The sequence below is a fragment of the Sabethes cyaneus genome, chromosome 2 (genome assembly GCF_943734655.1).
Source record: "Sabethes cyaneus chromosome 2, idSabCyanKW18_F2, whole genome shotgun sequence".
Taxonomy (NCBI): domain Eukaryota; kingdom Metazoa; phylum Arthropoda; class Insecta; order Diptera; family Culicidae; genus Sabethes; species Sabethes cyaneus.
This window is the reverse complement of record NC_071354.1, coordinates 222,569,923-222,596,871: the sequence shown is the minus strand read 5'-3', so window position 1 is coordinate 222,596,871 and position 26,949 is coordinate 222,569,923. Positions and strand designations below refer to the sequence as shown.

Genomic DNA, 26,949 nt, shown 5'->3' with positions numbered 1-26,949 from the left:
ATGAATTGTTTATCTCTGAATGTACGTACCGTCGAGCCTTTTCAACAGACCTCGTGCAACACTACGACGTTGAGCGTGCGGCTCCTCAATACACTCTAGTGCTCCCTTGGCAGCTCCACATGCCGAGTTTCGAATCCATAGTCCTTTTACATCACGTGAGTCTGTCCTGATTATTCGAGTCCGAATTTATTTTACTTTTTACAGTTTAGTATTTTGCATAATTTCGTTTGAATCAAAGCATGAAATCTCAACGGTTCATAAAAGCACGGTTTATTAAAACTAAACAGACTAACTTTATTCCTTATAATTTACTCTAATCGTTTAGCCTCTGCCACCCGATCGTCACTGGTCGATTCGTCCACAACTAATTTACGTATCGAATGATGTTTCTTCTTTTTATGCCGCAATTTAGGATTTTTGGTTGCCTCGAAACCGTCAGCCTGCGGTTGTTTGAACTGCTCCCACGGATGCTCTCGTACAATCCCCCGCGCAGTGTCCCAATCGAGACCCTGTAGTCCCATCTGTTCCTTCCAGTAGTCCAGCTTAAGCTTGTACCGATTGCATTCCAGTTTAAAATTCTCATAATTTGCCTTGCGCGGGTTTTGCTCATAATCTTGACTCAGTTTTTCGCATTTTTTGTTGAAATTTTCCAAATGTTGCAAAAACTTCTCGTTCGGTTTCAGGCGCAGCTGATGCACAATTTGCAACATCCCAGTTACGTAGCGGAAATTTTGCGTGGCCATTCCCTGTCGCAACATCGCCCCTAGGATTTGAATGTTTGGCCTAAAACGAAACCAATATATTAGCAGGTATTTTTTCAAATGAGTAGTTAAAACACAGCTTACCGCACACCAGCATCGGACATCTCCCTCAACAATGACTGTGCCTCCTCTTGGTTTCGACAACCAAGCGCCAGGACACCGTACGTTACAATATCCGGCTCGAGTCGTGCAGTTTTGATCATGGTGAGAACTTCCCGGGCAGAATCGTAGTCGAAGCGCATCGACCGTTTCTTGATGAGGATGTTGAAAAAGTCGATATCACAGCGAATTCCGTAGCGACGAACCGTGGAAAGAATTTGCTTTTCGGCCACGTTTGTTGGAGGAATGACTTCCAGCAGTTCGGTCATAGTTTTAATATCTGGTTGCACTTTGGCGAGTTCCATTTCGTGTAGAAATCCCTGTGGACCTCCTAGCAATATAAGCCGGTCTTCTGGTTTACGAATTTCTCCCAAAGCAATCAAACTACCAAGGTGTGGTTTCCGCGACAGAAGGTTAGGGGCACCTTCCGAAATGGCTTCTTGATTAATGTTAGCTAACTGAGACTCACTGGCATTGTGAGAAATTTCACTGTTGCCGTCGTCAATGCAGATGCGGTCCTCATGTTTTTCCTCTGGAAGTACTGGTTTATGCCGATAAAGAATCTGTTCAATAACTTTTTCGGTGGTTTCCAAATCACCCAATCCACAGTCCCGGACACATCTCAATAGCAAATTGAAAGAGTAGATATCCGGTAGTGACCTCATGCGGTACATTTTGTGCCACACCAGTAAAGCATGCCGGAAGCCAAACTCTTCATCGCTGATACAGGCTTGTAGAAGAAAGTTAAAAGTGTCAGTTTCTACGTTCAATCTCTTCGCTATCATATCATCAACCAACTGAAATGCTGTTTTCAGCTCTCCACATCTTCCGTAAGCTTTAATCATTGCATTGTAATTAGATTCATTTGGTTCGTAACCCTTTTCGATCATGATTTCCCTTAAACGATTGGCCTTATGCAGCCCATCGCTTAAAAACGGTGAATTGGCACAAGCATTGAAAAGTGAAGTGTATGTTCCACCAGTCACTTTTAAACCGTGTTGTTTCATCTTATTATACAGCTGGAAGGCTTTCTTGCTGTAGCCAACACGAGCGCAACCTCCAATCACTAAGTTGAACAGATAATTAATCGGTTTCACCCGGTCCTCCTTCATGCGGACTTCCAAAACATCAATCGCCTCCTTAACTCGATTATTTTTCAAATGATCCTTTATTAAATCTGCATATTGCTTTGTACTGAGCTTTTGCGATCGGGATGGTAAATTTTGCAGAAAATTTTCCTCACGCAAGTCTCCCTCATCCACTACTTCGGGCTCCGAAACCGAAGGTGATAATGTCCCAAATGTGTCTGGATCCTGCTTAGCTACCAGTAGCGATACATCGTCCTGCAGCGTTGTTTTGTTTGGAAGAAGGCTGCAAGTGTGGATGCTGACGATTTTCGGTAGGATCCCTTCTCGCTGGAGGACACAACGAATGGGCAAACTTGTGAGGTTTCTTGAAATTTTAGCTCGCAGCAACAGCTGCCGACGAAAAGTCTGCAAAATGAGCGATGACATTCTGCTGAGCAGCTAAGCTAGATGAAATTTGCACTAAACACTTTGAAATATTGGGGCACTGGTAAAGTAAAATGGTAAAATCCTAAGAAAACTGCAGCCGGCGCAATAAGTAAGCAGCATGGAAAACTATAAACAAAAACAAATCACGCGCATGGATGTTTTTGGAACTGAAATGTCAAAGTTGAAAGAGATGTGAGCAGTATGTGTGCGTTTTCGTCATTTTCGTCATTCTCGTAGTATCCGGTCCGTTTAAAAATAACGTAACGCAACGGCAGGTAAAGATTTCTTAAATTGCTGGTAATATAAATTGACCATGCCTATTTTTTGGTTCAGGGTGCTTAATTTGAAATTAAATATTGTCAATTGCAAGGAAAATTGTACCATCCAAAGTGCGATATCGCTCATAAAAGTGCTATTTTGCATTAAATCGTTTCGGTATCTTCGGCGCACTTTTTCGTTATCTTCCTAGCAATAAGTGCGCCGAAGAGACCGAAACGATTTAAGCTAAAATAGCACTTTTATGGGCGATTGCGCACTTTGGATGGTACAATTTTTCTTGCAATTGACAATATATTATTGTACACCTTTCCAGCTTTCCACTAGCAAACATGGCGGCTAGTATATGCATAACCTGTTGACATTCACTGCAGGTGCGTCAGCCTATTCGCCCTGACGGAGTTTCTGTATACTTCAAGTACAATAGACCATTCAAAATATTGCGACATTTGCCCCTATTTAGACTACCCCGATTTACACAATTATCACAGTCGAATCTCGCACACGATTTCGCTCAAGGAAAATGAAGTGAAAAAGAAGGGTAAGAAGGAAAAAGAAATCAAACTCATAAGTTGATTAAACTAAAAGCCACTCTAGTGTTAAATTAACAGTGCAAGAGGGGGTATGCTTAATTAAATTATTATCACAGTAGTCTAAATAGTCATAGAAGGGACAATATAAAGGCTCAGACACAATGCATACGGATTTTACTACGTTGCGGCAATTTGACAGTTTTTCCACGGGTTTTCTGTCAAATTTCCGCAATGTAGTGAAATCTATTCGATTAAAGTAGGCTAAAGAAAAAAGACACCGTTTAAACTTAAACTGCAAACTTTATTAAGAACGACAATAATACACGATACACGTGTTCACCGTACAGTATATAAAAGTATAATGACGCATTTTCACTGCGCCTCTGCTCTGCTCTACACGCTAACCGCTAACTCTACACATATACACCGACACCGCTCAAAGTAACGAATATAAAGGTGGCTGCATCGTTGCTACACTAACAAAATCTGTATGCATTGCGTCTGGGCCTTAAGGATTGCTGATGTTAACTGTATTGGTAGTTTGCGTGTATCGGAAAAAAATTTTGCTTCGAAAACAGATTTGCAAATGCAAATAAACCGCGTATACGTATGCGCGGCGAAGTGTGCGTGCGGCAAATGTCAGCAGTCTCTATATAGACCTTTCCATTTATGTGTGTGTTGGTACTTGAAAATGAGGCAAACAGGTATCAGCTCTTCCCCAAAATGAGGCATTTATCATGTATATAGGCTCTCCAGTTATGTGTGTATTGGTGCTTGAAAATGAGGCAAACAACAACAGTAAACAAAAGAGATGCATTCCTTTGTCACCAAGGTACATAATGAATTTCGTCTTCTGCTGGCTTAAATACCAGCAAATTTTCAACATATGTCGACTAACATTTGAAAGGGGCGGATAAGCCAACTGTCAAACAGAACGAGTGAGAGTTCATTTTCCTATGCTGCTCCTGCAAAAAATAACTCTCGCTCGTTCTGTTTGAAAGTTGGTTTATCCGCCGCTTCTCAAATGTTGGTCGACATATGTGCTTGAATTTGGAACAGGTTGGAAAATTTGAGCGAAATATGTGCTCTGCAGTGCGGCAAACGGAGAAACACAACTAGTAATCGCTATTTTTCGGTTTGTTCTTCCACAGGGGCTTGCGATGGGTGCCATGTTTTTGTTGCCAACATCTCAGCACATCTCGACAAAGGTTGGCAGCAAATCTACCTGTCAGACGGGCGCTATTTCTTGCATTTTTTGAAATAGCGCCCTTCGTTAAGTGGACTGTCAAACACCGTTCGATAAGATACGGATAGCACCCCGCTGTTCTTCCAGCATCAGCTGTTCCCCAAAATGAGGTAAACATCATGTATATACACGCGTATTTCGTGTTCGCTAGTGTGGGTGCTTGAGCTGTCAGAAAGCTCTATACACGCGTATTTCGTGTTCGCTAGTGTGGGTGCTTGAGCTGTCAGGAAGCTCTATTAGGGTTGCCAAGTGGCCGGTTTTTGGTTTGAAGATAGCCAGTTTTGCAGTGACAATACTTTGCTTCTGGCGGTAATATACTTTAAATTGTCCACCAGCACCAAAAGCAACTAGTTGTCTTCTAGTATCTTCAATAATCCACGCCTAGATCCACGCAATGTTCGTTGTGGTTTCGATTCCGACGACTACCTAAATAATAATTAACGCACATTAAACATTCCAGGCAAATCCTCTAGTAATATGCTGCCACAACCCCCCCCCCCCCCCCCCCAGTTTTTGAAGGCAGGACCGACCGGCCGGTTTTTGAAATTTTCGGACTTGGCAACCCTAAGCTCTATAGGAGAAATTGTTTTTGGTAAACTAGTTCTGATTTCATTTCGTTACGTAATTTGTTTATAGAGCTTATTAAGATGTAAGCTGATTTTTAGAACTATCTAAAATATTTTCCTGATTTTCCATAGCTGTGAAGTGTCATATACAACAGAGACAAAATTTAATGTTGCAATTTGCAAACTTTTGCAGTTATTTCCATAATATTTTTATAACAAGCAAATAACAAATATTAACGTTGTAAAAAGTCACATTATTATTTCCAAAACTTGACACTAGGTATTTTACTAATTCGAAAAGTGTTTAAATGAAAATTATTCTACACCTGCATGGCTACTACAATTGAACTGGCTTCAAAGGAATCGGACAGCGCGGAAATCTTGCTTCAAGGCGCCGAAGGTAAACTGTTTATCGGCAAACACGGTGGCGTTCGGTGCTTGGTGAAAGAACGGTTCTCAAAGAAATACCGCCACCCAGACTTGGACGTTCAGCTCACTCGGCAAAGAATTCGAGCCGAGCAAAAGGCATTTGAAAGATGTAAGACGGCCGGGATTGCTACCCCTAAGCTGCTGGCGGTGGATCTACCCGGTCGTAAGATTTACATGGAATATCTGGAGAATGCTATTACTGCCAAGCGGTTTGTTGATAGCGTTATTTGCGAAGGGATCGAAAACAATCCAAAGATTGGTCGATTGGCAGCGGAAATCGGGCGAGTGGTGGGCATTCTACACGGGCGCAACATAATCCATGGAGATCTAACAACTTCGAACATGCTGCTGGACCCTCTCGAAGGCGCCGAAGCAGAGTTTCCTTATCGGCTTGTAATGATCGATTTTGGACTGTCCTGTCATTCGCTAAACGTTGAAGACATGGGAGTTGATCTATACGTTCTAGAGCGTGCCTTATTGAGTACCCATAGCCAAGTGCCGAACTTATTCGAGCTGGTGCTGAATAGCTACAAGAAGAGTAATACGTACAAACTAACGGAAACAATCGCCAAATATGAAGCTGTTCGAGCTAGGGGTCGAAAACGAACTATGGTAGGATAATAGATTTATTGTTTTTGCCAGTTTATGATTAAATATTTTGAAAATTCAACAAGATTTTTCTCAACCTAATATCTGAAAGTTCCCCAGGAATAACATTTCTAATTCACTACATTTCATTTAAAGTCTGGATGGCATTCCACCAGAAGCAATGATTGTTTCTCCGGTTATATAGCTCGCATCGTCTGATACCAAAAATGCGCAAACCCCTGCAATCTCTTTAGATTCTCCAAATCTTTTCATCGGAATAGTGGCCAGCGCTGCTTCTTGAGCACTTTGTGATTCATGAAGCTAAAATCAATTCGATAATTCAGTGGCATCAGCATCCGTGATAGGTTAGTAAAGTACTTACTGCTGCGGAAAATTTAGTTCTTATGATTCCTGGTGCAATACAATTCACTCGAATGTTCTCGCTTGCCAAATCTTGGCTGGCAGCCTTCGTCAAACCGAGTAGAGCCGTTTTGCTCACCGAATAAGCACCCAACAGGGAGAACGGCTGAAACCCGGCGATGGAAGATACAAACACGATGCTTCCGCCCTTTCGCTGGCGAATGTACGGCAGTGCTTCTTTGGCCAACAGAAATGCACATTTCACGTTCACCTCGAAAATTTTATCCCACGCAGACTCGCTGGCATCCAGCACGGCACCCACCTCCGGATTTACGGCGGCATTCGAAACCAGAATGTCAACTCCGCCGTACTTTTCTACGGCTTTTTTAAACAATGCCTTTCGGTCCTCAGCGTTGGCTACATGGCACTTGATGCCCGTCACCTGCAGTCCAGCTTTGGTAAGCTGCTCGACAGCTTTAGCCACATTCTGTTCCTTTCGGCTGCTAACCACAACTTTGGCACCTTCTTGACCAAGCCGTTCGGCGATTGCGTATCCGATTCTGTTGGTTCGAGTTTATTGATAAGCATAACTAAACCGGTTTGTGTAAGAAAAACGGTAAAACTTACCCGTCTGTCGAGGCAGTCACGACTGCTACCTTTCCCTGCAGGCGAGAGCTCGCTGCTTTGCTGCACAAATTTCTTGCACTCATTATGGTTGCTGACGACTGACCGGCCAATGTTCGCAGCATTGTGAGGTGTACTTCAAGCGCCTCTAAATTGCTTGTAGTCTCGTACGCGTAAAGGTATTGCTTCTGTGTTGTTATCGTTTGCTGTGAACTTTGAAATGATAATGAGTTGCAAATCTACCCGGTTGATTGCGGTGCTTTGCTTATGGAAGAAGTCACATCACAGAAGAAGCAGACTGTTTTGATACGAACTCGGACAGCACATACAACACAAGCACAACCACGAACGAGCTTATTTGCCCTATTTTTAGACCAACAGCATAGCATGCCTATGGTTTTACGCCTGTAGGTAGGCTTAAAGCTGCCGACCGCGTGCTGAGATGAAATTACGAGCTATGAGATGCAGTTTTTCTCTGTTTTTATAAGCGAAATCAGAAATTGAGTGGTGAGAAATTTACAAAATAAAAAGCTTATGTAGGTATCTAGTTATTTTCCATAAATTTGAACAATGCACAATGGGCAAAAACGAGCTCGTAATCCCAAGAATTAATTAGGTTATCTATGTATATGGGGGTGATTTGGGCAAAATGGACTATTCTTGCATTTCGCACAGTATGGAATAGATGGAATTTGATTCTTCTGATGTTATGACAAAATTTGGAAGCTATTTGAGTTCGTTTCACGGACGGCAAATAAGTTTTTATACTGTTTAATTAGCTTTTAACGTTATTTTTGGGGAAAATAGGGCAAAATGGACCACTTCCCGAAGTATGCGCAGGACGAAACTACCACCAATTGATTTCCTGCATTTTTTTTTTACATAGAAGTAGGTATCTTGTAAGATTCCAAACCAGCGGCTTCTAATTCTTGGGATTACGACTATTACGAGCTCGTTTTTGCCCATTCTGCAATGTTTAGAATATTTTTTATAGCCTCCCAGTTGGCTTGGGACGCAGACAACGATAGAGAAAAAGGGGAAAACGTGACAGATAAAAATAAAATGCAAAGAAAAGAGGAATAAAACGGAAAGAATAACATAGTGTGACTGAAAAGGAGAAATAGTAGGTTATATTCAGAGGACGAACGGAGTACATGAAAACGAAAAACAGGAGAGAAAAGGAGTTAAATGCGAAAACAGATGGAAAACTGGAAAAGTCGAAACAGTCGTAATTGGTAAATGGAAAATGGTAAAAAATTAAACTGGAAAAGAGGTAAACGAGCCTTAGAACGAGACAATGGGAAGAAACAGGACACGAGAAGACGAGAAAAAACAAAGAAAGAGGAAACATTAGCCAGAAAATAGGCATAAACAGTGGAAAAATGAGACAAGAAAGAGAATACGGAACAGAAAACCAAACAAATCACAATAGAAAACAAGAGGAGCGCAAGAAAAAAAACCGATAGAAGAAACCCAAAGAACATTTTTGCTAATACCCGTGGAACAAATGCTTATACAACAAAAATGTTCTTTGGGGAGGAGAAAAAGGTCAAACGTGGTATAAAAGGAGAAAGATAGGACTAAAACGGGAAATTGTGCCATTCGAAAGAGTAAGAACGCAACAGACAAAGACGAAAAACGAGCAAAAAACATGAAATAATATGAGACCGGAAATGAAGAAAAACTGAACACTTAAACAGGAAATACGGACAGAAAAAAGAAAGACATGTGAAAAAGAAGAAAAATGGACGGAAATTAAGTGTAAAAATCAAGAAAATCGTACAGAAAAGGAGAGAAACGAAAAAACGGGACGGGAAAAGAGAAAAAACGGAAAAGAAAAGAGGTAACACATGTGAGAGAATAAGAAGAAAGATATCAATTCTAATTGCAAGTAAAACTTCGTCTCCAATTTTGTGCCCATGCCCGGTCTGGTGTAAAACTTCAAGTTCAAATTAGTCTAATTTAAGGCCAATTTCGAAACCAATTTTAGGTGCAATTTTCAGTTCAATATGAAGTAAAGCCTCAAATCCAAATTAGCCCAAATTCAAGTCCAATGTAATGTCATGTTCGATTTCAAATCCAATTTCGAATTTGATTTCTAGTTCAGTTTCAAATCAAATTTCTACTTTGAGTTTAAATGCAATTGCACCCAGAAGACCCAAAAGTTTTCTACCTAATTGCACAAAATTGGTAATTTTGTGTTAAGGACCATGATTACTACGTTTTTCCAGGCCAAAATATTCTTCTGCAAGGTCGGGTGCCTCACCTTTTGTTTATGTTTGGGCACGCTAATTGTTACTGTCTACAACTTTACAATACCGCTTCTACGAATACATTTCTAAGCGAACATAGAATACTGCAATAGAAATTGCTTCTCGTTTCCTAAATGAGCGAAGAGTCGTTCTCCATAAATTATATTTTTATTCGATACTTTGTGTTAACATGTGTAAATAACCATGCGAACACAACAGTTCAGACTCTTCGGTGGAAGCGCTTTGTACTTTAGTTTAAAGAGTGTTAGATAACAGAAAATGAAAGAGTATTGAAACTTCTTTTAAAACTTTGTGGATCTGATTGAACAAGAATAATCTTGTTGAGATGATTGCACTAGCAAATTACTATTTCGTACTGTTATATCTTTGATACAGAATTGATAAATATTTGAGAGGAAACAGCGAAAACAAAATCAAATTTACGTCAGAAGCTATATCTGCACCATCTAGCGACGCGCATGCCGCACAATGGCAATGAACCCACAAGCGGTGGCAAAAAGTAAGCGAACAACCAGCTACCCGGTCTGTCACAAACATTCCGTCAGAAATACCACGCAGTCGTTTTCCCGGAGTCTTTTTGGCGCCGGCACGCCCAAACCGATGCGATGGGAAACTTGATTCCCCTATGTACGTACGTACGTATCTCATTTTGGAGAGCAAGCAACATAAGGATGCTGTGTGGCAGCAAACCAGAAGCGCCCAGAACGGCAGCCTATCGTCTTTTGGGCTATCTATCAAGTTCCATATCCTCGCGCACAAAAATAAAACAAGACTCTATATAAGCATCCGCCGAAAACGGTAGGACTCTCTGCCTGGGAAGAAGCATTCGTCCGTCGACTTGCTGGCGCCATTGTTTCGCTACATATCAGTGTTTATATAATTTACAACTTGTTCGTATCCTGGAGAAAAAGAAGCGCCCGTTTTAATGCGCTGCTGGCTCACTGACGATGCTGCTGCTGCTGCTGCTGCCTGCAGGCTGGAGCCATTTTGAGACCCGGGCATCTGGGATTCAGGTCGACAGAAAGAGCAGTCCGGGTGATTCCGTCAGCGACAGCAAATATGTTTGCCATTTGTTTTTCAGACCGTTTCTTTAATGAAATGTGACACTGTGGTTAATATATATAGTTAATAGATAGAAAAACATTCAGATTGCAGGTATTAATACTTCAAATTCAATTCTCCAAAAAAACGCTGACCAGCTATAGACTTTTAGGAAATTCCTTTGGTTTTGTTGTTTACAACTAGAGATAATATATTTTTCTTTCTTTATGCTTATTCAGAAGAATTATTCTTCAATTGATCAATTTTCAATAATGTTAAGCGTGTAGGGCGCTATATCTCTGCATATTAGCGTTGATAGGAGGAAATGCTTATCAACTTAGGAACTATATTGGCTTGTTTCATTATGCCTGATTTTTGTTTTCAGGTATAATAAATTCAAATTTGTCACGAGGTTTTCGAGTCACTTTAAATCTCGCATGTGCATAATATTTTTAGATATAAATTATCAAATTATGGTTGTATATGAGCACCAATGGCATTATATTAAATTTATTAAAAGGTATTTTTTAAAGGTATCTTAATTTTCGTAATTACTGGCTTTACCAGAAAATTTTTGAATAATCAGGTTAGTCTCATATAACTCCCCCCATCTACTAACAACAATTCCTTTCCCGAAATACTTGTGAAGATGCAGAGGATTCCCTGGTCTTTAGTAGCAACAAGTATTGGACTAACATTCCTTCCCATCCCACCAGGACCCGCATTCGGACGTGGCCGGCGTCGGTATTGATCAGCATGCAGGGACCTGATAAGGTTGCACAATGAGGAATAGCGTGCTGTCCCAAGTATGCTCTTTCCAGCCATCATTTTGCAATTTTCATCGGTCCTGGTCAATAACGGAGTAGCAGCACACGGGCGGTATCCTATGCTTATGCTTATGCTTATGCTAATTGATCAATTTTCAATAATGCTCGAAAGCTTTCAAAAAATTGTTAAATTATTTGTTCTATAGAACAGGGCGTTTTTTTCCCTCCCTCCGTCTAGCACAATTATCACAAATCGCACGTTTTGAATGTAAAACTGATCAGTGAGGTGCCTACAGTTTGATTCAACCTAAGATACCACTCTTTTCTAGTTTTCTCACACATTTCAAATGTTTTTATTTTAGTGACAGGTTCAGTTTCATCACCTAACGTTGCTTTTATATAATCTTAGTTCCACTTGTATGCCCAGACATAAACAGAAGTTCTGGCATGACCAGGGATGCGGCACTTTTCTATAAAATTTAATTTAAAAATATCCTGTGGTGAAAGTAGGTAGTTTGAGGATTTTATAGTATTTTCGCGACAAATAAAGCCATTACAAATATTTAAAAAAGTTTTTGTCCTTCCGGTGTTGGCCACCTCAAGAGGGGGGGTGAAAAAAAACAAAAAGAGTTTTTTTAATCAAGCCAAAAAAACTGCGTTGTAAGTACTTTTACTTAAAGTTTAAACGTGAAAACTGAATCTTTTCTTGCTTTTTATATAAACGTTAATTATTTTCCATGCAAAAAAATACGATGAAAAGAAAAACAAAAACCAATGAAATATTTTTGCCGATTTTCGGAAATTTCGTTGATCGAAACTTCCATTTCTGTTCCGTGTTAGAAACGTCAGTACTCATTTTTTGAGTTTTTTAGGCTGTAGAGCCCACAGAAAATTGATTTTATATAAAAGAATTTGACTTATATCGGACAAATTATTTTCAAATTCAATTTCAATTTCAAAGAGGGGGGGTTTGACAAAAACTTTAAAAATAATTTGCAATGGCCCAAACTAACTTCAAAAAAGTAGATCCAGTTGAAAATCCAAATTGAAGAAAAATTTTATGTACAATTTGAAGCAATGTTTCAAATTTAATTTTTAGTTAGGTTTTATGTCTAATTTCAGGTAAAATATCGTATCTAATTTCAGTTCATATTTTAACCCTCTAACGGGTAAGGCCGTCTGTAGTTCGCTTTTAGAACCTCAGAGCCATATATGAAATTTGTTTTGAATAGATAATATGAAACGTGTGCTTAGAAAAGATTTCTTCTTATTTTGGAAGTGGTGTCATCTAAAATAAAGAACTCGGTAGTCGATAGATACCAGAATGGCGCTGCTACACACAAATTGATATTGTAAGGCGCGCAAAAGGTATAAACGGCGTAACTCAGAAACACTATTTGTAGCTTATCAGAATGTCTAACCCTTCGCATGCCACAACCATTATTCGAGATATTTTTTAGTGACAATAGTTTCACTGTTTGTAGCTTCTGTGCCAATAGTTTCAGTGTGGACAATCGGATAATAACCGAAATAAGTATATCTGCGGAAATCGTTTAGAGTAAATTCTACTATTTACTGATGTACTGTTTTGATGTAATCATCTCCTAACTTTCTCGTTTAACCAACTATCGATGGCACTGCCCGTAAATTAACATGACATATTGAATGCATTATAATTGAGTCAGGGAACATTAGGTTGAATAAACCTAAAGGACTGTCTACCATAGAGCCGGCTCAAGCAAACGGTTTGTTTCATTTCTACTCGGATGTACCTGGAACTACTGAAGGACGTCAGGATTGGTCATTTCGACCTAAGGATATTATATTTAGTGATCGACATCAGACAGGTTAAGCTCCGGAAAGTCCGTCCCGAAGCGCGGTCGGAAGTCCGATTGGAACGAAATTTGAAAGTCCGTTCATTTGACTACCATTGGAAAAGCAACCTTATATTACCGTAAATAGAAAAGAATCAGCAAAATTTTACTCAGCAATATTGTATATAGGGTTTATTTCTAATTCCCGTCGTAGTAAGTAAAGCCATTCTAATTTTCATCATTTGTTGGATGGATTTAATGAATACTCCAAAAGTTCTTGTGCTGATTTGACTAAAACACACTTAACTTCCGACCCGTGAACTTTAAAATCACTGAAAAGCGGTTATTAAAGCATATTATTGAAATTACGCAACTGACTTTATTTCTTAAATTCGTCGTTCCATTTTAAAATCCGTCCATCAAATTTTTCATCGTCAGAACTAAAAATCACAACAAATTTTACGAAGCCAACGCGCATGTATTTGTGTAGGACGGTATGACAAATGTTATCCTGCAAAATTTCTGCAGGTTAGACAAGTTTTCCTGGCTGTAGAATAACGACAATGCCTTGCGTGAGTTATTTTCATTTATGAATGACAGAAATTAAAACGATTAGTCGACGTTTTCTTCTTCGTCGCATGAAAAAACGTAGGAAATTTGGCTGGTAGGATTTCTTTAATGATAAAAAGCATTTAAATAGATCTCAGCTCACTTTGATTGATCGCGTATGATAGACAACAAACTAAAATATTAGAGAATAACTAGTTTTGCATTGTGTGTCATAAAAATGCTGATATTTTTAATGATTTGTCTTGGATAGGACGGGAATAGGCAATTACGACGAAGCAGCAACATACCCTTTGAGGCGAACACCATCTTTGCAGGGTAGTTGTCCGGCATTCTTGCAACATGCCCTGCCCATCGCATCCGTCCAGCTTTAGCCACCTTCTGGATACTGGGTTCGCCATAGAGCTGTGCGAGTTCATGGTTCATCCTCCGCCTCCATACTCCGTTCTCCTGTACGCCGCCGAAGATCGTTCTTAGCACCCGTCATTCGAAAACTCCGAGCACTCGCAGATCCTCCTCGAGCATTGTCCATGTTTCATGCCCGTAGAGAACAACCGGTCTAATAAGCGTCTTGTACAGGGTGCACTTTGTACGGGGACTCAGTCTGGTCGAGCGCAATTGCTTGTGGAGCCCATAGTAAGCACGACTTCCGCTGATAATACGCCTCCGAATCTCACGGCTGGTATCATTGTCCGCCGTTACCAGTGAGCCAAGGTAGACAAATTCATCGACCACCTCAAACTCATCGCCGTCGATCAATATACTACTGCCCAAGCGGTGTCGTTCGGCCTCGGTTCCGCTGGCCAGCATGCACTTTGTTTTAGACGTATTTACCTTTAACCCAATCTTTTCTGCTTCGCGCTTTAGTCTGGTGTACTGTTCAGCCACCGCCACAGATGTTCTGCCGATAATATCCATGTCATCGGCAAAGCAGACGAATTGACTAGATTTGTTGAATATCGTGCCCCGCGTGTTGATATCCGCTCGGTTCATAACACCTTGTAGCGCTATGTTGAACAGCAGGCATGAAAGACCATCACCTTGACGAAGCCCTCTGTGTGATTCGAATGAACTTGACAATCCACCCGAAATCCGAACACAGCACTGTGTACCATCCATCGTAGATTTAATCAGTTTGATGAGCTTCCTGGGGAAGCTGTTCTCGTCCATGATTTTCCATAGCTCTTTCCGGTCGATGGTATCATATGCGGCTTTGAAGTCAACGAATAAATGATGCGTGGGAACTCTGTAGTCACGGCCCTTTTGGAGGATTTGCCGCAGTGTAAATATTTGATCCGTTGTAGACCGACCTTCGACGAAGCCGGCTTGATAAGTTCCCACAAATCTATTCGCAATTGGTGATAGACGGCGGAAAATGATTTGGGACAGCACTTTATAAGCGGCATTGAGAACGGTGATCGCTCAATAGTTCTCACAGTCCAACTTGTCGCCCTTTTTGTAGATCGGGCAGATAACCCCATCTTTCCACTCCTCCGGTAGCTGTTCCGTATCCCAAATTCTAACAATTAGTCGGTGCAGACAAACGGCCAGCTTTTCTGGTCCCATTTTAATAAGCTCCGCTCCGATGCCATCTTTTCCAGCTGACTTGTTGTTCCTTAGCTGCATGATGGCCTCCCTAACTTCGCCTATCGTTGGGGTTGGCACCTCTTCCCCGTTTGTTGCACCGTCGAAATCGCTTTCCCCGCTGCCATGGTTTTCCGCCTGGGCGCCGTTCAGGTGTTCGTCGAAGTGCTGCTTCCACCTATCCGTCACCTCACGATCGTCCGTCAGAATACTGCCAGTCTTATCCCGACACATTTCGGCTCGCGGCACAAAGCCTTTGCGGGATCCGTTCAGTTTCTGGTAGAACTTCCGTGTTTCCTGAGAACGGTGCAGCCGCTCCAACTCTGCATATTCCTGCTCTTCCAGGTTGCGCTTTTTCTCCCGAAAGATTTGGTTTCGCTGCATCTTCTTCTGTTTGTGTCTTTCCACGTTCTGACGTGTGGCACTGCGCATCTTGGCCGCCCGCGCAGTGGTCTCCTCATCCATCACCCTCCTACATTCATCGTCAAACCAATCGTTCCGCTGATTCCGGGCCACATGCCCGATGGAGCTCTCCGCTACACTGCTGATGGCTGTTTTGATAGTGTTCCAACAGTCCTCGAGAGGGGCTTCGTCCAGCTCGTCCTCTTCCGGCAGTGCAGCTTCGAGTGAATGCGCGTAGTTTGCGGCGACGTCTGGCTGCTTCAGCCGCGCGAGATCTAACCGAGGCTGGCGTCGGTACCGAATGTTGTTCACAACGGAGAGTCTTGGGCGCATCTTAACCATCACTAGGTAGTGGTCCGAGTCAACGTTAGCGCTTCGATAGGATCTGACGTCGATAATGTCTGAGAAGTGCCGACTGTCGATCAAAACGTGGTCGATCTGTGATTCTGTCTGATTTGGTGACCTCCAGGTGTACTTATGGTGGATTCTGTGCTGGAAAAAGGTACTACGTACGGCCATATTCTTGGAGGCGGCAAAGTCGATAAGTCTTAGGCCCATTTCATTGGTTCGCTGGTGTGCACTGAACCTTCCAATCACCGGTTTGTATTCCTCCTCCTGGCCGACCTGAGCATTGAAATCCCCGATGACGATCTTGATATCATGTTTTGGGCAGCGGTCGTATTCACTCTCCAACTACCCGTAGAATTCATTCTTGTCGTCATCGGTACTTCTGAGGTGAGGGCTGTGCACTTTGATGATGCTTATGTTGAAGAATCGGCCCTTGATTCTCAACCTGCACATTCGAGGATTGATTGCCCAAGTAACATTTTGGGTTTTATTGCAGTCTTATGATGGCATTCAAGACCAAAATTAGTCTTGAAGACCACCATAAGAGTACAATAAAACTCACATTGTTGCTTGGGTGGCCACCACCCAATCACCCGTTTCCGCATCTCGCCCATCACTATGAAGGCTGTACCCAGCTCGTGTGTGTTGCCGCAGCTCTGGTAGATGGTATGTCCATCTCTGAACGTACGTACCGTTGAGCTCTTCCAGCACACCTCCTGCAGCGCTACGACGTCGAACTTGCGGCTCTTCAATACGTCGGAGAGCACTCGAGTGGTCCCTTGGAAGTTGAGAGATCGGCAGTTCCACGTCCCGAGTTTCCAATCCATAGTCCTTTTTCGTCGCGCGGGTCTATTCCGATTGTTCCAGTAAGAATATATTTGTTCTTCGTTCCATGCTTTAGTATTTTTCGTGGTGACGGCTTGCAAAGCCTGCTACACCAACCCCCTGTTTCGCCGGAGGGCCAACGAAGCTCGAAAGAGCCCTCCTTTCCTGTCAGCATACGACCTTGGCTTCCACCGGGGTTGATTACCCGATCTCCACCAAAGTTGCTCGTATCCCGGCTGGTACCACGAGGCGGTAGGAATAGGAGTTGCTGAATAAGAGGCTATGAACCACTGTAGGGTCTATTTTATGCCTACACGTGCACAAGGCACCGACGGTACGCATTATTCAGCCGTTTACCAGCCACCCTGTAAAGATGGCGTCCGCTTCAAATCCGGTAGGAATAAGATAACTATGGGCGCAGCGAGTTAGACCAAGTGGAACGGGATCCGGCAGGAATCCAAAGAATTGGAGAGCGGTAGCCCACAACCGAGTAAATTGGAATAATTGTGTTCATCGGGTTTTGTCTTAGGACGGCACCCAAGTAGCACGCTATAGGTCCATTTAGTTGATGCAACCGAATTACAACTGAAATTAGTCATATTTCGGTTACCACAACAAGTTTGTGCTAGTAGGGCAAGCTAACTAATGAATGAATGAATGATTGATCTCTACCAAAGTGTTTTCCATGATTTCATGTGTCGGATGTCTGGTCGTTTGCAGTATTTCGAGATTCTGCTTTATGTTGCGAACCAAACGTTCCCACACTCCACTCATGTGAGTCAAAACGGAGGCGTTGAAAGACCAGAAGACCAGTCAGTGTTACTCGAGTTGAACTCGTGCTTCAGAGCATTTTCTGTTGCGCTCTGCAACTTCTTGCCAACAGGTAGGAAATTGGTCCGATGATTACTTTTTCTTTCCTTCTTTTGTGGTCATGACGTAAACTTTTTTAGAAAGGAAGTAAATGTATGTAGCGAAAAATGATTATTTGGATGAACTGGATAAACCATTTTTTTCAGCTGGTGGAACGTGTATCTCAGAATCTGGTGAACAAATTTGGCTGATTTTTTTTCAATATGTAAAAATGCTACGAAGCCGTCTTTCGTTATCTCAAAATTTTCAATTGTTTATTGGCTCTCAATTGGCGGCTTTTGTTAAAAAAGATTTTCTTTAAATCACCATCATCCTGGTAATTTTTCGAATTTTCAAAAACCGTTTAGTAACAATTTAGGTATTGACCAAAAGTCTCAAAATCATCCTTGAGATCCCTTTTGCGATACTCCGTTGGTTCGCGGCAAGTACCGCCAGCAAAGAACTGTTTTCTAGAGAACATCCACGCTACCAGCTGCCACTAGCATAATAATCACTATTTTAGCATCCAAAAATACAAAATACATCTTCAAATATATTTTAATCAATAATCAAAACATCCCAACACTTAGCTTTAACTTCAACATCCGAAAAAAAATCCCTGAGATTAATTATTTTTTGACCTTCCAGCGTCCCCCTTAAATTTTTTTCTAAATAATATTTTTTGGGATCAATGAGAAAATCTATTTTCTTTTCTATGTTGCAATTAGAATTTTTATAACTAAAACTGTTCAAATGATTTTAATATTCGTGTATATCATGGCAAAATTTTTGAAAAACAAAAAACAAAAATACATTCGCGACTCGAAATTTTTCAAAATTATCAAAATCTGAATTATATATGAAGAGTCAAAAGAGATGTTTCAAAAATATGTTGGGAAAATTGAAATACTTTTATTTTCAATTCGATGAGCACAGTAATAGTTTAAGTTTTGCTTTTAATTCAATTAGGTACGGCACGTCTCCCGTTTTAAGGCAACCAATGAGCGCAGGAAGCATAAAAGTTTTTGAAAAGCAGATCCTCCACCCCTAAAGTGGTTTGACTTACGACGCACTTCCGACAAAATAATGTCAATAAAATCGAACGAATGTCAATACACTCATTCTCCGTACCGTCGATTCCAGCAAAATCAGTGCAAATGAAGCAGATACCGAAACATCCCGACACCACCAACGCAAACGAACTCGCTCTTTCACCATAAATAATGTCAGCATCCGCAATTCAGTCATTGTTATCATTGTTCCTTTACTTTTCGCTTGTTTGGTCGGATCGGAATATGAACCAACCGACTGGACGACCGTCGTAAGTTTTCCCGGATGTGCGAAAGTGTATTTTTATTTGATAAATTCATTTCGCCATATCGACGGTAATGACACTGCGAGTAAGGATAAGGATGGATGAAAGAAATCCAGAGCAAATTGATTCATAAATTTTCATTACAATCATACTAATTGAATAATACTCCTTTTTGTATCGAGTCAAGATTTATGGTTTTGGGTCTTACACGCAATGTTTTCGGTGGAAAATATTATCCCTAAAGGCACGCATTTTCACCCACTCAACATTTCGGGAATCGGTTGCTTGCGTTGCGATATGGCGGAGGGTCCATTTCATTGCCGGCAATATTCACCAGCCGAAGCATAAACGTTATTAATTAAATGTAAGCCAAATCGAGAGTGCAATTGCGACTTTTTTTCCAACGAATCATCACTTGAATCATATTTGCACACTTCTAGTGGAGGAATAATTTTGTAGTTTATAGCGCAATTCAATTAATTTAATTGAATATTCCACACACCGAAAACTGGCATCCAAATAGCTTCGATATTCATGAGCTCGAAAGACTGCACGAGCTTGACTGCGAGTGATTCCTCGTATGAGCAGATTCAACTCTCCCTTTAGTTCCAAAACTTCAGCCGGGTTGCCCTAGCGACCCTGCTTCATTATTACTAATATGCTTAGCAATTCGCATAAAAGCTATACGACAGTAACTCTAATATTTCGTTCTCGTGGTGCAATTCGTTTATCCCACATTTATGGGACTTTCGTTAATTCGCATAAACAGGTCGTTACGGAGCGCTCTCGAATTAGTCAACGTACATTGAACTATTTGCAATCACTTGCTATATTTTCTAATCTGTCTGGTATCGGCTTTTGTTCATCACTTTTAAGCAGTGCATATCACTAAGCAAGTTAATCAAATGCTGATGGTTATTTAACCAACAAATTGTTTAACGATTCTTAGTTCTGTTCGTGACAGCCCGGACTCGCTACTGATTAAATTCGTCTTACGAATTGTCAGCAGTCAGAAAAGTCATTAACATCTGTCACTTGTTTGTGATGTGTAAAGTTTTGCAGGACTATCAAAGACATAAATTTCAGCTCAATCTACCACTTGTTCCGCGACGTTGCATGGCCGTATGACTGCAGGAAGCCACACGATGACGCAACAAGAAAAAAGGCTCATAAAAACATTTAATAAATTGAAATCGAATCCCTTTCCGTTCCGCTTCGGAGGAGACGACGAAAAACAGCCACAGAAAAACACCACTCATATCTGCAAATATTTTTATCGTTTTCCATAAACACGCTGGATGAGCGTTAGGGAGTGCTTGCTGACCCTCGTTCTGCTGCCGTACGGTAGGACTATGCAGAAAAAAAAGAACAATTTTCCTATCATTGTGAAAAATCTTTTCGCCTAATGTTTCGATCTTGTCGTTCCGGGCTTATGCCGTGTTTCCTACCACTGGCTGCTAGCGGGGTTGTGAAGAAGAAAAAACACAGAGCGATGACGCGCGTCACGCCGGGAGATGAATTGATTTGCGGAAATCGGAAGTTTCCTTTTCCTCCCGAGCTGTCTGCTGCTGTTTGTCATGCAGACTCGCGTGGAAACGGTTCCAGCCTATACACGAGTGTGGCCCCGCTGATATCTTGACTCCCCGAGTCCTACAAACATCTATCGTCGAACATTAAAACGACTGCTGTTTACTCATATCCGCATGCACGCGTTGTCATCCTGTTCTAGGAGCATTTTCGCTTGCTGCAGCAGATCAAAATCAATTGGCCCATTCTGTCCGACTGATTTGGTGACTTTCAGCGATGTCAAGATTAATGATGACTTCCGGCAGTGCCTTTCGCTGGCTTTTAGTTGTAAATGATAGTTTATTCAGTTGCGATCTGTTCCAGTTAATGGGGGTAACGGTGGCCAGGGTGAATGCAAATGTTTATAGAAAATGTTTCTCAGTAAAAGGTTTGTTCGGAATGATTCTCAATTTTGGGTGCTTTGTGTTAATCAATCAACGTTAGTACTTGGTATCTTCCGAAATCTTACCAAAAAGAAAATAAAATAATTTATTCGCTTGAAGAGAATCAAAACAAGGATTTGTTTTCTTATATGACTATTTATTTCATGAGTTGAGCAGTATCTTATTATTTACCTTATTATTGTACATCATAAAAATAAGTTCGAGCTTTGCGGCTAATTCCAACCAACTTTACTCTTTAAGAGCTGATTTGAAATTTTCTTATAAAATTGTTCTGAGAGAAAGAATCGAACAGGATAGTAAAGTGGATTTACTCCATTGAGTAGTGGAACAAAAATGCCAAATTTGTCATGCTGTCAGTACAAACTTACTCTTTTCACTTTGTGGCAGAAAGAACTCCTGACAATTACACGCATTCATTGATAGCATAATATTCTTTATTTCCAAGCTTTCGCTATCTGACCTTAGCATTTTCACATCAATAATAATACTAATATTTTTCTGGTTGGGGAACGTAGAAAAGGTGAAATATTTTCGATTAGATTTCCTCGCGCCGTTTAACAGTTCTTAATATTTCTGTAGATTTCTGTAGTGCAATAGAAGTTCAAAGCCCTTCACTACTGTCAAACTGAAACTGAAAAACCGTTGAACATTTAACGGGTGACAACTACAATTTTGGAATTTTTTTCCCAAACTGTCAAAAAAATTCAAAGATACATGAAGAAGATCTGATTCACCGAAATCAAAGATACATTATCCTTTTTTGAAAAAAAATTAGTGTACATTTGAAAACGGTCCGTAATCGGCTGTTCGGCGAAGTTTTCGTTTGATGTTGAAGCAGGAGCGTTGTACGGCCGTCATTTCAACTTTGCGAATGCATCTCTTGATTCTACTAATCAACTGTTTGTAATTCGTGGCTCTCCAGTTATTTTTGTACACCAAGGAACTCAAAATCCCGAAGAAATCTTCGATTGGGCGCACTGAGACAGATTTTTTGGGTCGTGGTTTTCGGATGAAAAAGGGATCGAATGGGTATTCAGGAACGATTGTATTTTTTTGACGTACATAATGCGATGATGCTCTATCTGGCCAAAACACGTATTGTCCATCTGCATGATGTTTTTGAAGAAACGGGATCAAAATTTTCTTCAACCATTCGTCTGGTGCATCTTAATTGATAGCCAAACCAGAGGGCTAGTTGTTGAAGAAACGAAAAAGACAACGATGTCCTTCTGCGTCCATAATTTTGGCTGGTCTTCCACTACCTTGCTTGCGAATAGTTGTTGGGCATTTGAGGACATGGTAAACAGTCGAAGCCGCAACATATTTGCTTTTTAAATGTTGTACCGTATACTTTTTCTTTTACCGTATACGAGATTTCTGTTGCAGTTCGTAGAAATGAACAACGTGCTTCCGAAATGCTTCTTGTTTCGACGCCATTTTTGGCAAAACTGGGCAAGCATAAACAAAACAAAAAATATTAATAAAAAGAGGAGAGAGAGAGAGCTAACACGTACATAATCTCATTTCTCTCTGAGCTCGTTTGTTGTTGAGCCTAAGAGCTGCGAAAAAATTCCAAAATTTTAGTTGCCACCCGTAAGTATTACCACGAGAGTGAATTTAACCAAGTGTTGACAAGCGGGGAATGTGTTGACCGCGATCCTGAGGAGGAAAAAGCGCCAGAAGGAGCATACCTACCCCAGGCTAATGAGACGTGTAAGTTTTATGAGAAGGTGAACAAATCTCGTAAGTGACACAAGCCGAGCCCATATGTAGGGACGAGGATGGAAACCTGGTTACAAACGAGCGCAACGTGGTCGACAGGCGGAAGCAGTTCTTCGTTGAACATCTCAACGGGCGGCGTTATAACAGGAGACGCAAAGGAAGTTAGCCTAGGAGTTCCTACAAACGATAACAGCGTGCCGGCTTCCGATATCGAAAAGATCTGGTGGGAAATCGGTCAGCTGAAGAATAATAGAACCGCTGGAAAGGACCAACTCCCGGCAGAATTCTACAAAAAAATGCCAAGAATTGCTAACAACGGTACTTTACTGGATAATTTTAAGGATCTGGGAGGGAGAGAAACTACCGGAACAAACCGGTGCGGTGTGGTTTGTCTGATCTACAAAAAGAGCGATCGGCTAAATTTCTGTAATTATAGCGGCATTAGGGTGGGCATCACCGCCGCCTGGCGCTCCCAGATTTTATTGCGTCATCTATCTCCAATAGCAAGAGAATTCGTAGAGCAGTACCAGGCGGGCTTTATGGAGGCTAGTGCTACTACAGATTAGATTTTTACTCTCCGACAAATCCTTCAGCAATGTTGGGAGTACAATGTGCTAAATCATCATGTTTTCGTGGATTTCAAGGCAGCATACGATACAGTTGAACGCAAACAGCAATGGCAGATAATGCACGGACAAACTGACGCGGCTAATCAAAGCTACCCTGGACCGAGTGATGTGCTACGTGCACGTTTCGGGAACTTTCTTGAGTCCTTTCGCGCAGAGGGTTGCGACAAGGGGATGGACTGTATGTTATTCAACATTGCTATTGAAGGTGTGATCCGGCGAGCGGACATCGAAACGCGAGGAACGACCTTTAGCATGAGTAGCCAACTCCTAGGAGCATTTGCAGATGATCTGGGCATCATTGCTAGAAACTTTGGGACGGCGGAGGCAATCCACGCCAGTCTAAAAACGGAGGCTAGGAGAATTGGGTTACAAATCAATAGAAAAATAAATATGTGGTAGGAAAAGGCTCCAGAGAAAGCAACGTTTGCCTCCCACGGACAGTGACTATCGACGGCGATGAACTGGAAGTGGTTGTTGGGTAAGGAAGTAGGAGCAAGTAAGGAGATTCAACCATGCATTCAAGCGGCAAATCGAGCCTACTTTTCCCTCCGCAAGACGCTTCGATGTACAAAACGCAAATCAGATCGATAGGCTTCTACGGACTTGAGACAATCCGGAAGTCATTCGTGCACTTGCCGTATTTGAACGAAAGGTGTTGTTTTATTTTCATTTTTGCCGGAGTACAAACGGATAGTGGAGAGTGGCGTAGGGGTATAAACTACGAGTTGCAGGCACTACTTGAAGAGATTCCTTTCGTTTACCTGGCGAAAGTTAGAAGATTATAGTGGGTCGCTTACGTCCCAAAGATGCCGGACGACTGTGCAGTGAAATCCATTCTCCTCAAGAACCCCATCGGCACCAGGAATAGAGGGGCCCAACTTGCTAGATGGCTCGACCAGGTTGAAACCGACTTGCGTGTGTCGAGACGCTCAACGAAATGGCGATGCGAAGCTCAGGACCGAGTACAGTGGCGAGGAATTCTTGATAGGGCAAGCCACCCCGGTTCTCTTAAATGTCAATGGTTTTCTGTTTTGGAGTTGACCCTTATAAAGTTTTCCGGTCGATTTGTGCCGTACCTTACACTAAGACATAGTCCAAAGTCATAACTTCTCCCTTTATAAAATGGTTCATTTTGTAAAGTTTTTAATTCAAAATGCTGAGCCGCTATCCGACCTTTTGTATTTTAAAATAGCATCAAACATTGTTTTTTGATTGTTTCTGTTAAACCCGGCCCTGAAAATGTCCATATTGTGTGAGTTTTCGTGCAATATGACAAAGCATCTGACATCATCTTGGATTTATTTTCGATTTTTTACAATTTAATCAAATTTGTGTAATGTTTCTAATATATGTTTGAATTATGACCACGGATTGCAGTTCCAAAAGATAACTATTTAATGTCAGTTTCAGATTACATATGTTTGCCGCTCTCTTAAACTAAAACTGTTTTGGAAAGGATTTCGGCATTAAATCTATGAACTCTTATTGATTCCCACAAACCAAGTGTACTTACCTACCAAAAAATAATTACAAAATTTCAAAACTGTAAGAAGCCTCTTCCAATAATTGTGCTGAATGTTATTTTTTTTTTGCTGAATTACGGAAAGAAGTCTCAAACCAACGTGATTCCAATATGAATTGACCTCTGCGGAGATTTTTTTTCGGCGGAATAAATCAATACCTACCCACATTCGGCGCTAATGTATCCCTTAATAAAGCCCGTGCTTTAAGTCGATAAATAAACACTGGCTTTCCACACCATGTAAACAAATCGGTGCAGCTATACATTACGTTAATAAAATCATAACTTTTATCCCCGTTTCGATCCTGTGCCACGGCCGACCGCGTATTGGTTGGACTCGACTCAAGTGAGCAGCAGCAGCAGTCTGACACGATAGGGGTGCGCAAAAACAAGACCAAATACAAGGGAAAAATCCTTACAACTGCCTCTTTGGCAGTAATGTTTGCTGCACTGCACTTACATAGATTTTCATTCCCGCATAGTGGAGTGTAGTACCGAGTGATTTATCGTGCGTAAAGACTTGCTCTTAGCAAAACGATTCCTTCGTAAATAAATGTTTTTACTGCCTCGATGAAATATGACAGCGGGACAATTTATATCCTTTCAGCCGGGAGAGCAAAGAAAACTCTTTTCTGCCATTATTCGCTTCGAGATAAATATTCGTTGCAAAAATAGTGGAAGAAGAGCACTTTATGCTATATTTTTTCTGTATTTTTTTAAGATCTTCCCCATAGAACCCGAAAACCACTTGATAACACCCCGGGGAGAACTTTCTGCTTCGGTTTGTCACAGGCAAGTACTATCTTGTCATCGGGCATTTAATTTTTCCCTATCGTATTCATTTATCGCCAGCGCGATTTACATCATCACTCTGAAATAGTAAAAAAAGAAGTTGACACAAATGGGGTGCGGGCGAGAAACGACAATAATGAAATACGGATGGGAATAATAAAAACATTAAATTACGAGTTAATGACGCCTGGAAAATCAACTCGAACTGCCCGAGTGGTTGCGCATTTTGGCGTGGTACGGTCTAACTTTTTGAGGTTCATAATTACTTTCGAAACGCGAATGGTCCATCGAGGGTGATTATCGAGCGGGAGAACGAAAGCGGAAGACTTTTTATGATGTGCCAGATGTGGATGGATGAATTGGTTGAAATTTATGGCTTCAGGAGTTTGATGAGAGATAAACGAGTTTATTTGAACAATATTACATTTATTTCCGATAGTCTGTTAGTTCCGGATTCGTCAAACAGATTGGTGCAATAAAGCACTGCTTTTCTGCTTTTGAGAGTTATTATTTTAATTACGCACATCAATTATTAAAATTACATGTGGTTAAAGCAGACTCTAGATAATCATAAAATGAACAGTATTTTATATCTAATTTTTGAAATTTTCATCCTATCAGAGCTTCCATCAGCACCCCACACCCTACTTTATTAGCTTAGATTTCGTCAGTAACTGCCCCCTGGGGAACAGCACAATGAGAGGCACTATTGCTTTCCAGTTTAGCAACTCATTTCCTGCCGCAGTCTACAATTAATTTGAAACGACTCAAATCCAAATTACACCACATAAATCTGCAAATTACCACTGCCACTTGAGCGGGAGAGAGTTCCTGTTCGCATTTATTTGCACCGAGCCAACCACCCGAGCTTACCACGGTAATCCCTACTTGTCACCAAATGGCGGTATCTTTAGTCATCCTACTCCTATCATACAGGCTAAAAGACAGAAATTTCAGGCATTTTCAGTATCATAATTATGGTGTGGCAGAAACATTCCCCCTCCGGGTTTTCGCTATGGTTCTCCTTCCGCTGTGCTGCCCGCACGCTTATGCATCATCAAACAATCGATGAAGTCAACAGTCCGGTGATGCTGCGTGTCATCCGAGCCGAGAAGTTTGATCTCGATCCTTTTATCCTTGTTCGCAGCTCGTCCTCCTTTCAAACGTAGCAATTATGATTCCGTACATCGAGGCGCACCGACTGCTTCGGCAATTCCATCTCAATGGATGTGGAATTGTTTTTCCGATATAGCTAGCTGATAATAAACAAAATAAATTTATTTTATTGCTTGATTTCTTATCTGATCCACAAGATCTGCGTCGCGGGCTGCACTTCCATAAAACAATTTTTGTCTGCCTCTGCACATCTCAATGAAACTTAATGAAGTGGGACGGCTGGATGTTTTGCAGTGCTTGGCGGCTGTAAGAAGGGTGAATAAATTACAGATCCTTTCGCTGCCATGGTAAATGAAGATGAATACGTAGATCCTTCGCTCGGGATGACTAAACGGGAAGCTGCATTTCAGCTCGACG

At 41.3% G+C, this 26,949-nt stretch overlaps 3 protein-coding genes across 3 annotated transcripts; 1 reads left to right on the top strand and 2 right to left on the bottom strand.

The window, feature by feature from the left end:
- Window positions 1-306: 306 nt before the first annotated feature.
- Window positions 307-2,472, bottom strand: LOC128737102 (pentatricopeptide repeat-containing protein 1, mitochondrial). Its single transcript, XM_053831666.1, has 2 exons — window positions 846-2,472; window positions 307-783 (listed from the first exon to the last, which is right to left on the bottom strand). Exons 1-2 carry the CDS (start codon window positions 2,372-2,374, stop codon window positions 309-311), a joined length of 2,004 nt encoding a protein of 667 aa, XP_053687641.1. The 5' UTR covers window positions 2,375-2,472; the 3' UTR covers window positions 307-308.
- Window positions 2,473-5,245: 2,773 nt separating this feature from the next.
- LOC128733406 (EKC/KEOPS complex subunit TP53RK) lies at window positions 5,246-6,084 on the top strand. The gene has a single exon (XM_053826971.1). It carries the CDS (start codon window positions 5,326-5,328, stop codon window positions 6,043-6,045), a length of 720 nt encoding a protein of 239 aa, XP_053682946.1. The 5' UTR covers window positions 5,246-5,325; the 3' UTR covers window positions 6,046-6,084.
- LOC128733405 (dehydrogenase/reductase SDR family member 4) lies at window positions 6,023-7,254 on the bottom strand. Its single transcript, XM_053826970.1, has 3 exons — window positions 7,000-7,254; window positions 6,395-6,932; window positions 6,023-6,333 (listed from the first exon to the last, which is right to left on the bottom strand). The coding sequence occupies exons 1-3, from the start codon at window positions 7,119-7,121 to the stop codon at window positions 6,163-6,165; spliced, it is 831 nt and encodes a 276-aa protein (XP_053682945.1). The 5' UTR covers window positions 7,122-7,254; the 3' UTR covers window positions 6,023-6,162.
- Between the last annotated feature and the right edge of the window lie 19,695 nt (window positions 7,255-26,949).

What these genes read in the sequence shown, in the direction of transcription:
- LOC128733405 (XM_053826970.1), bottom strand. Translation starts at nt 7,121, where the DNA reads ATGCTGCGAACATTGGCCGGTCAGTCGTCAGCAACCATAATGAGTGCA. An exon ending in GTGACTGCCTCGACAGACGG is followed by an intron (nt 6,933 to 6,999) that starts GTAAGTTTTACC and finishes TCGAACCAACAG; the next exon opens with AATCGGATACGCAATCGCCG. An exon ending in GAACTAAATTTTCCGCAGCA is followed by an intron (nt 6,334 to 6,394) that starts GTAAGTACTTTA and finishes AATTGATTTTAG; the next exon opens with CTTCATGAATCACAAAGTGC.
- LOC128737102 (XM_053831666.1), bottom strand. Translation starts at nt 2,374, where the DNA reads ATGTCATCGCTCATTTTGCAGACTTTTCGTCGGCAGCTGTTGCTGCGA. An exon ending in ATGTCCGATGCTGGTGTGCG is followed by an intron (nt 784 to 845) that starts GTAAGCTGTGTT and finishes GTTTCGTTTTAG; the next exon opens with GCCAAACATTCAAATCCTAG.
- LOC128733406 (XM_053826971.1), top strand. Translation starts at nt 5,326, where the DNA reads ATGGCTACTACAATTGAACTGGCTTCAAAGGAATCGGACAGCGCGGAA.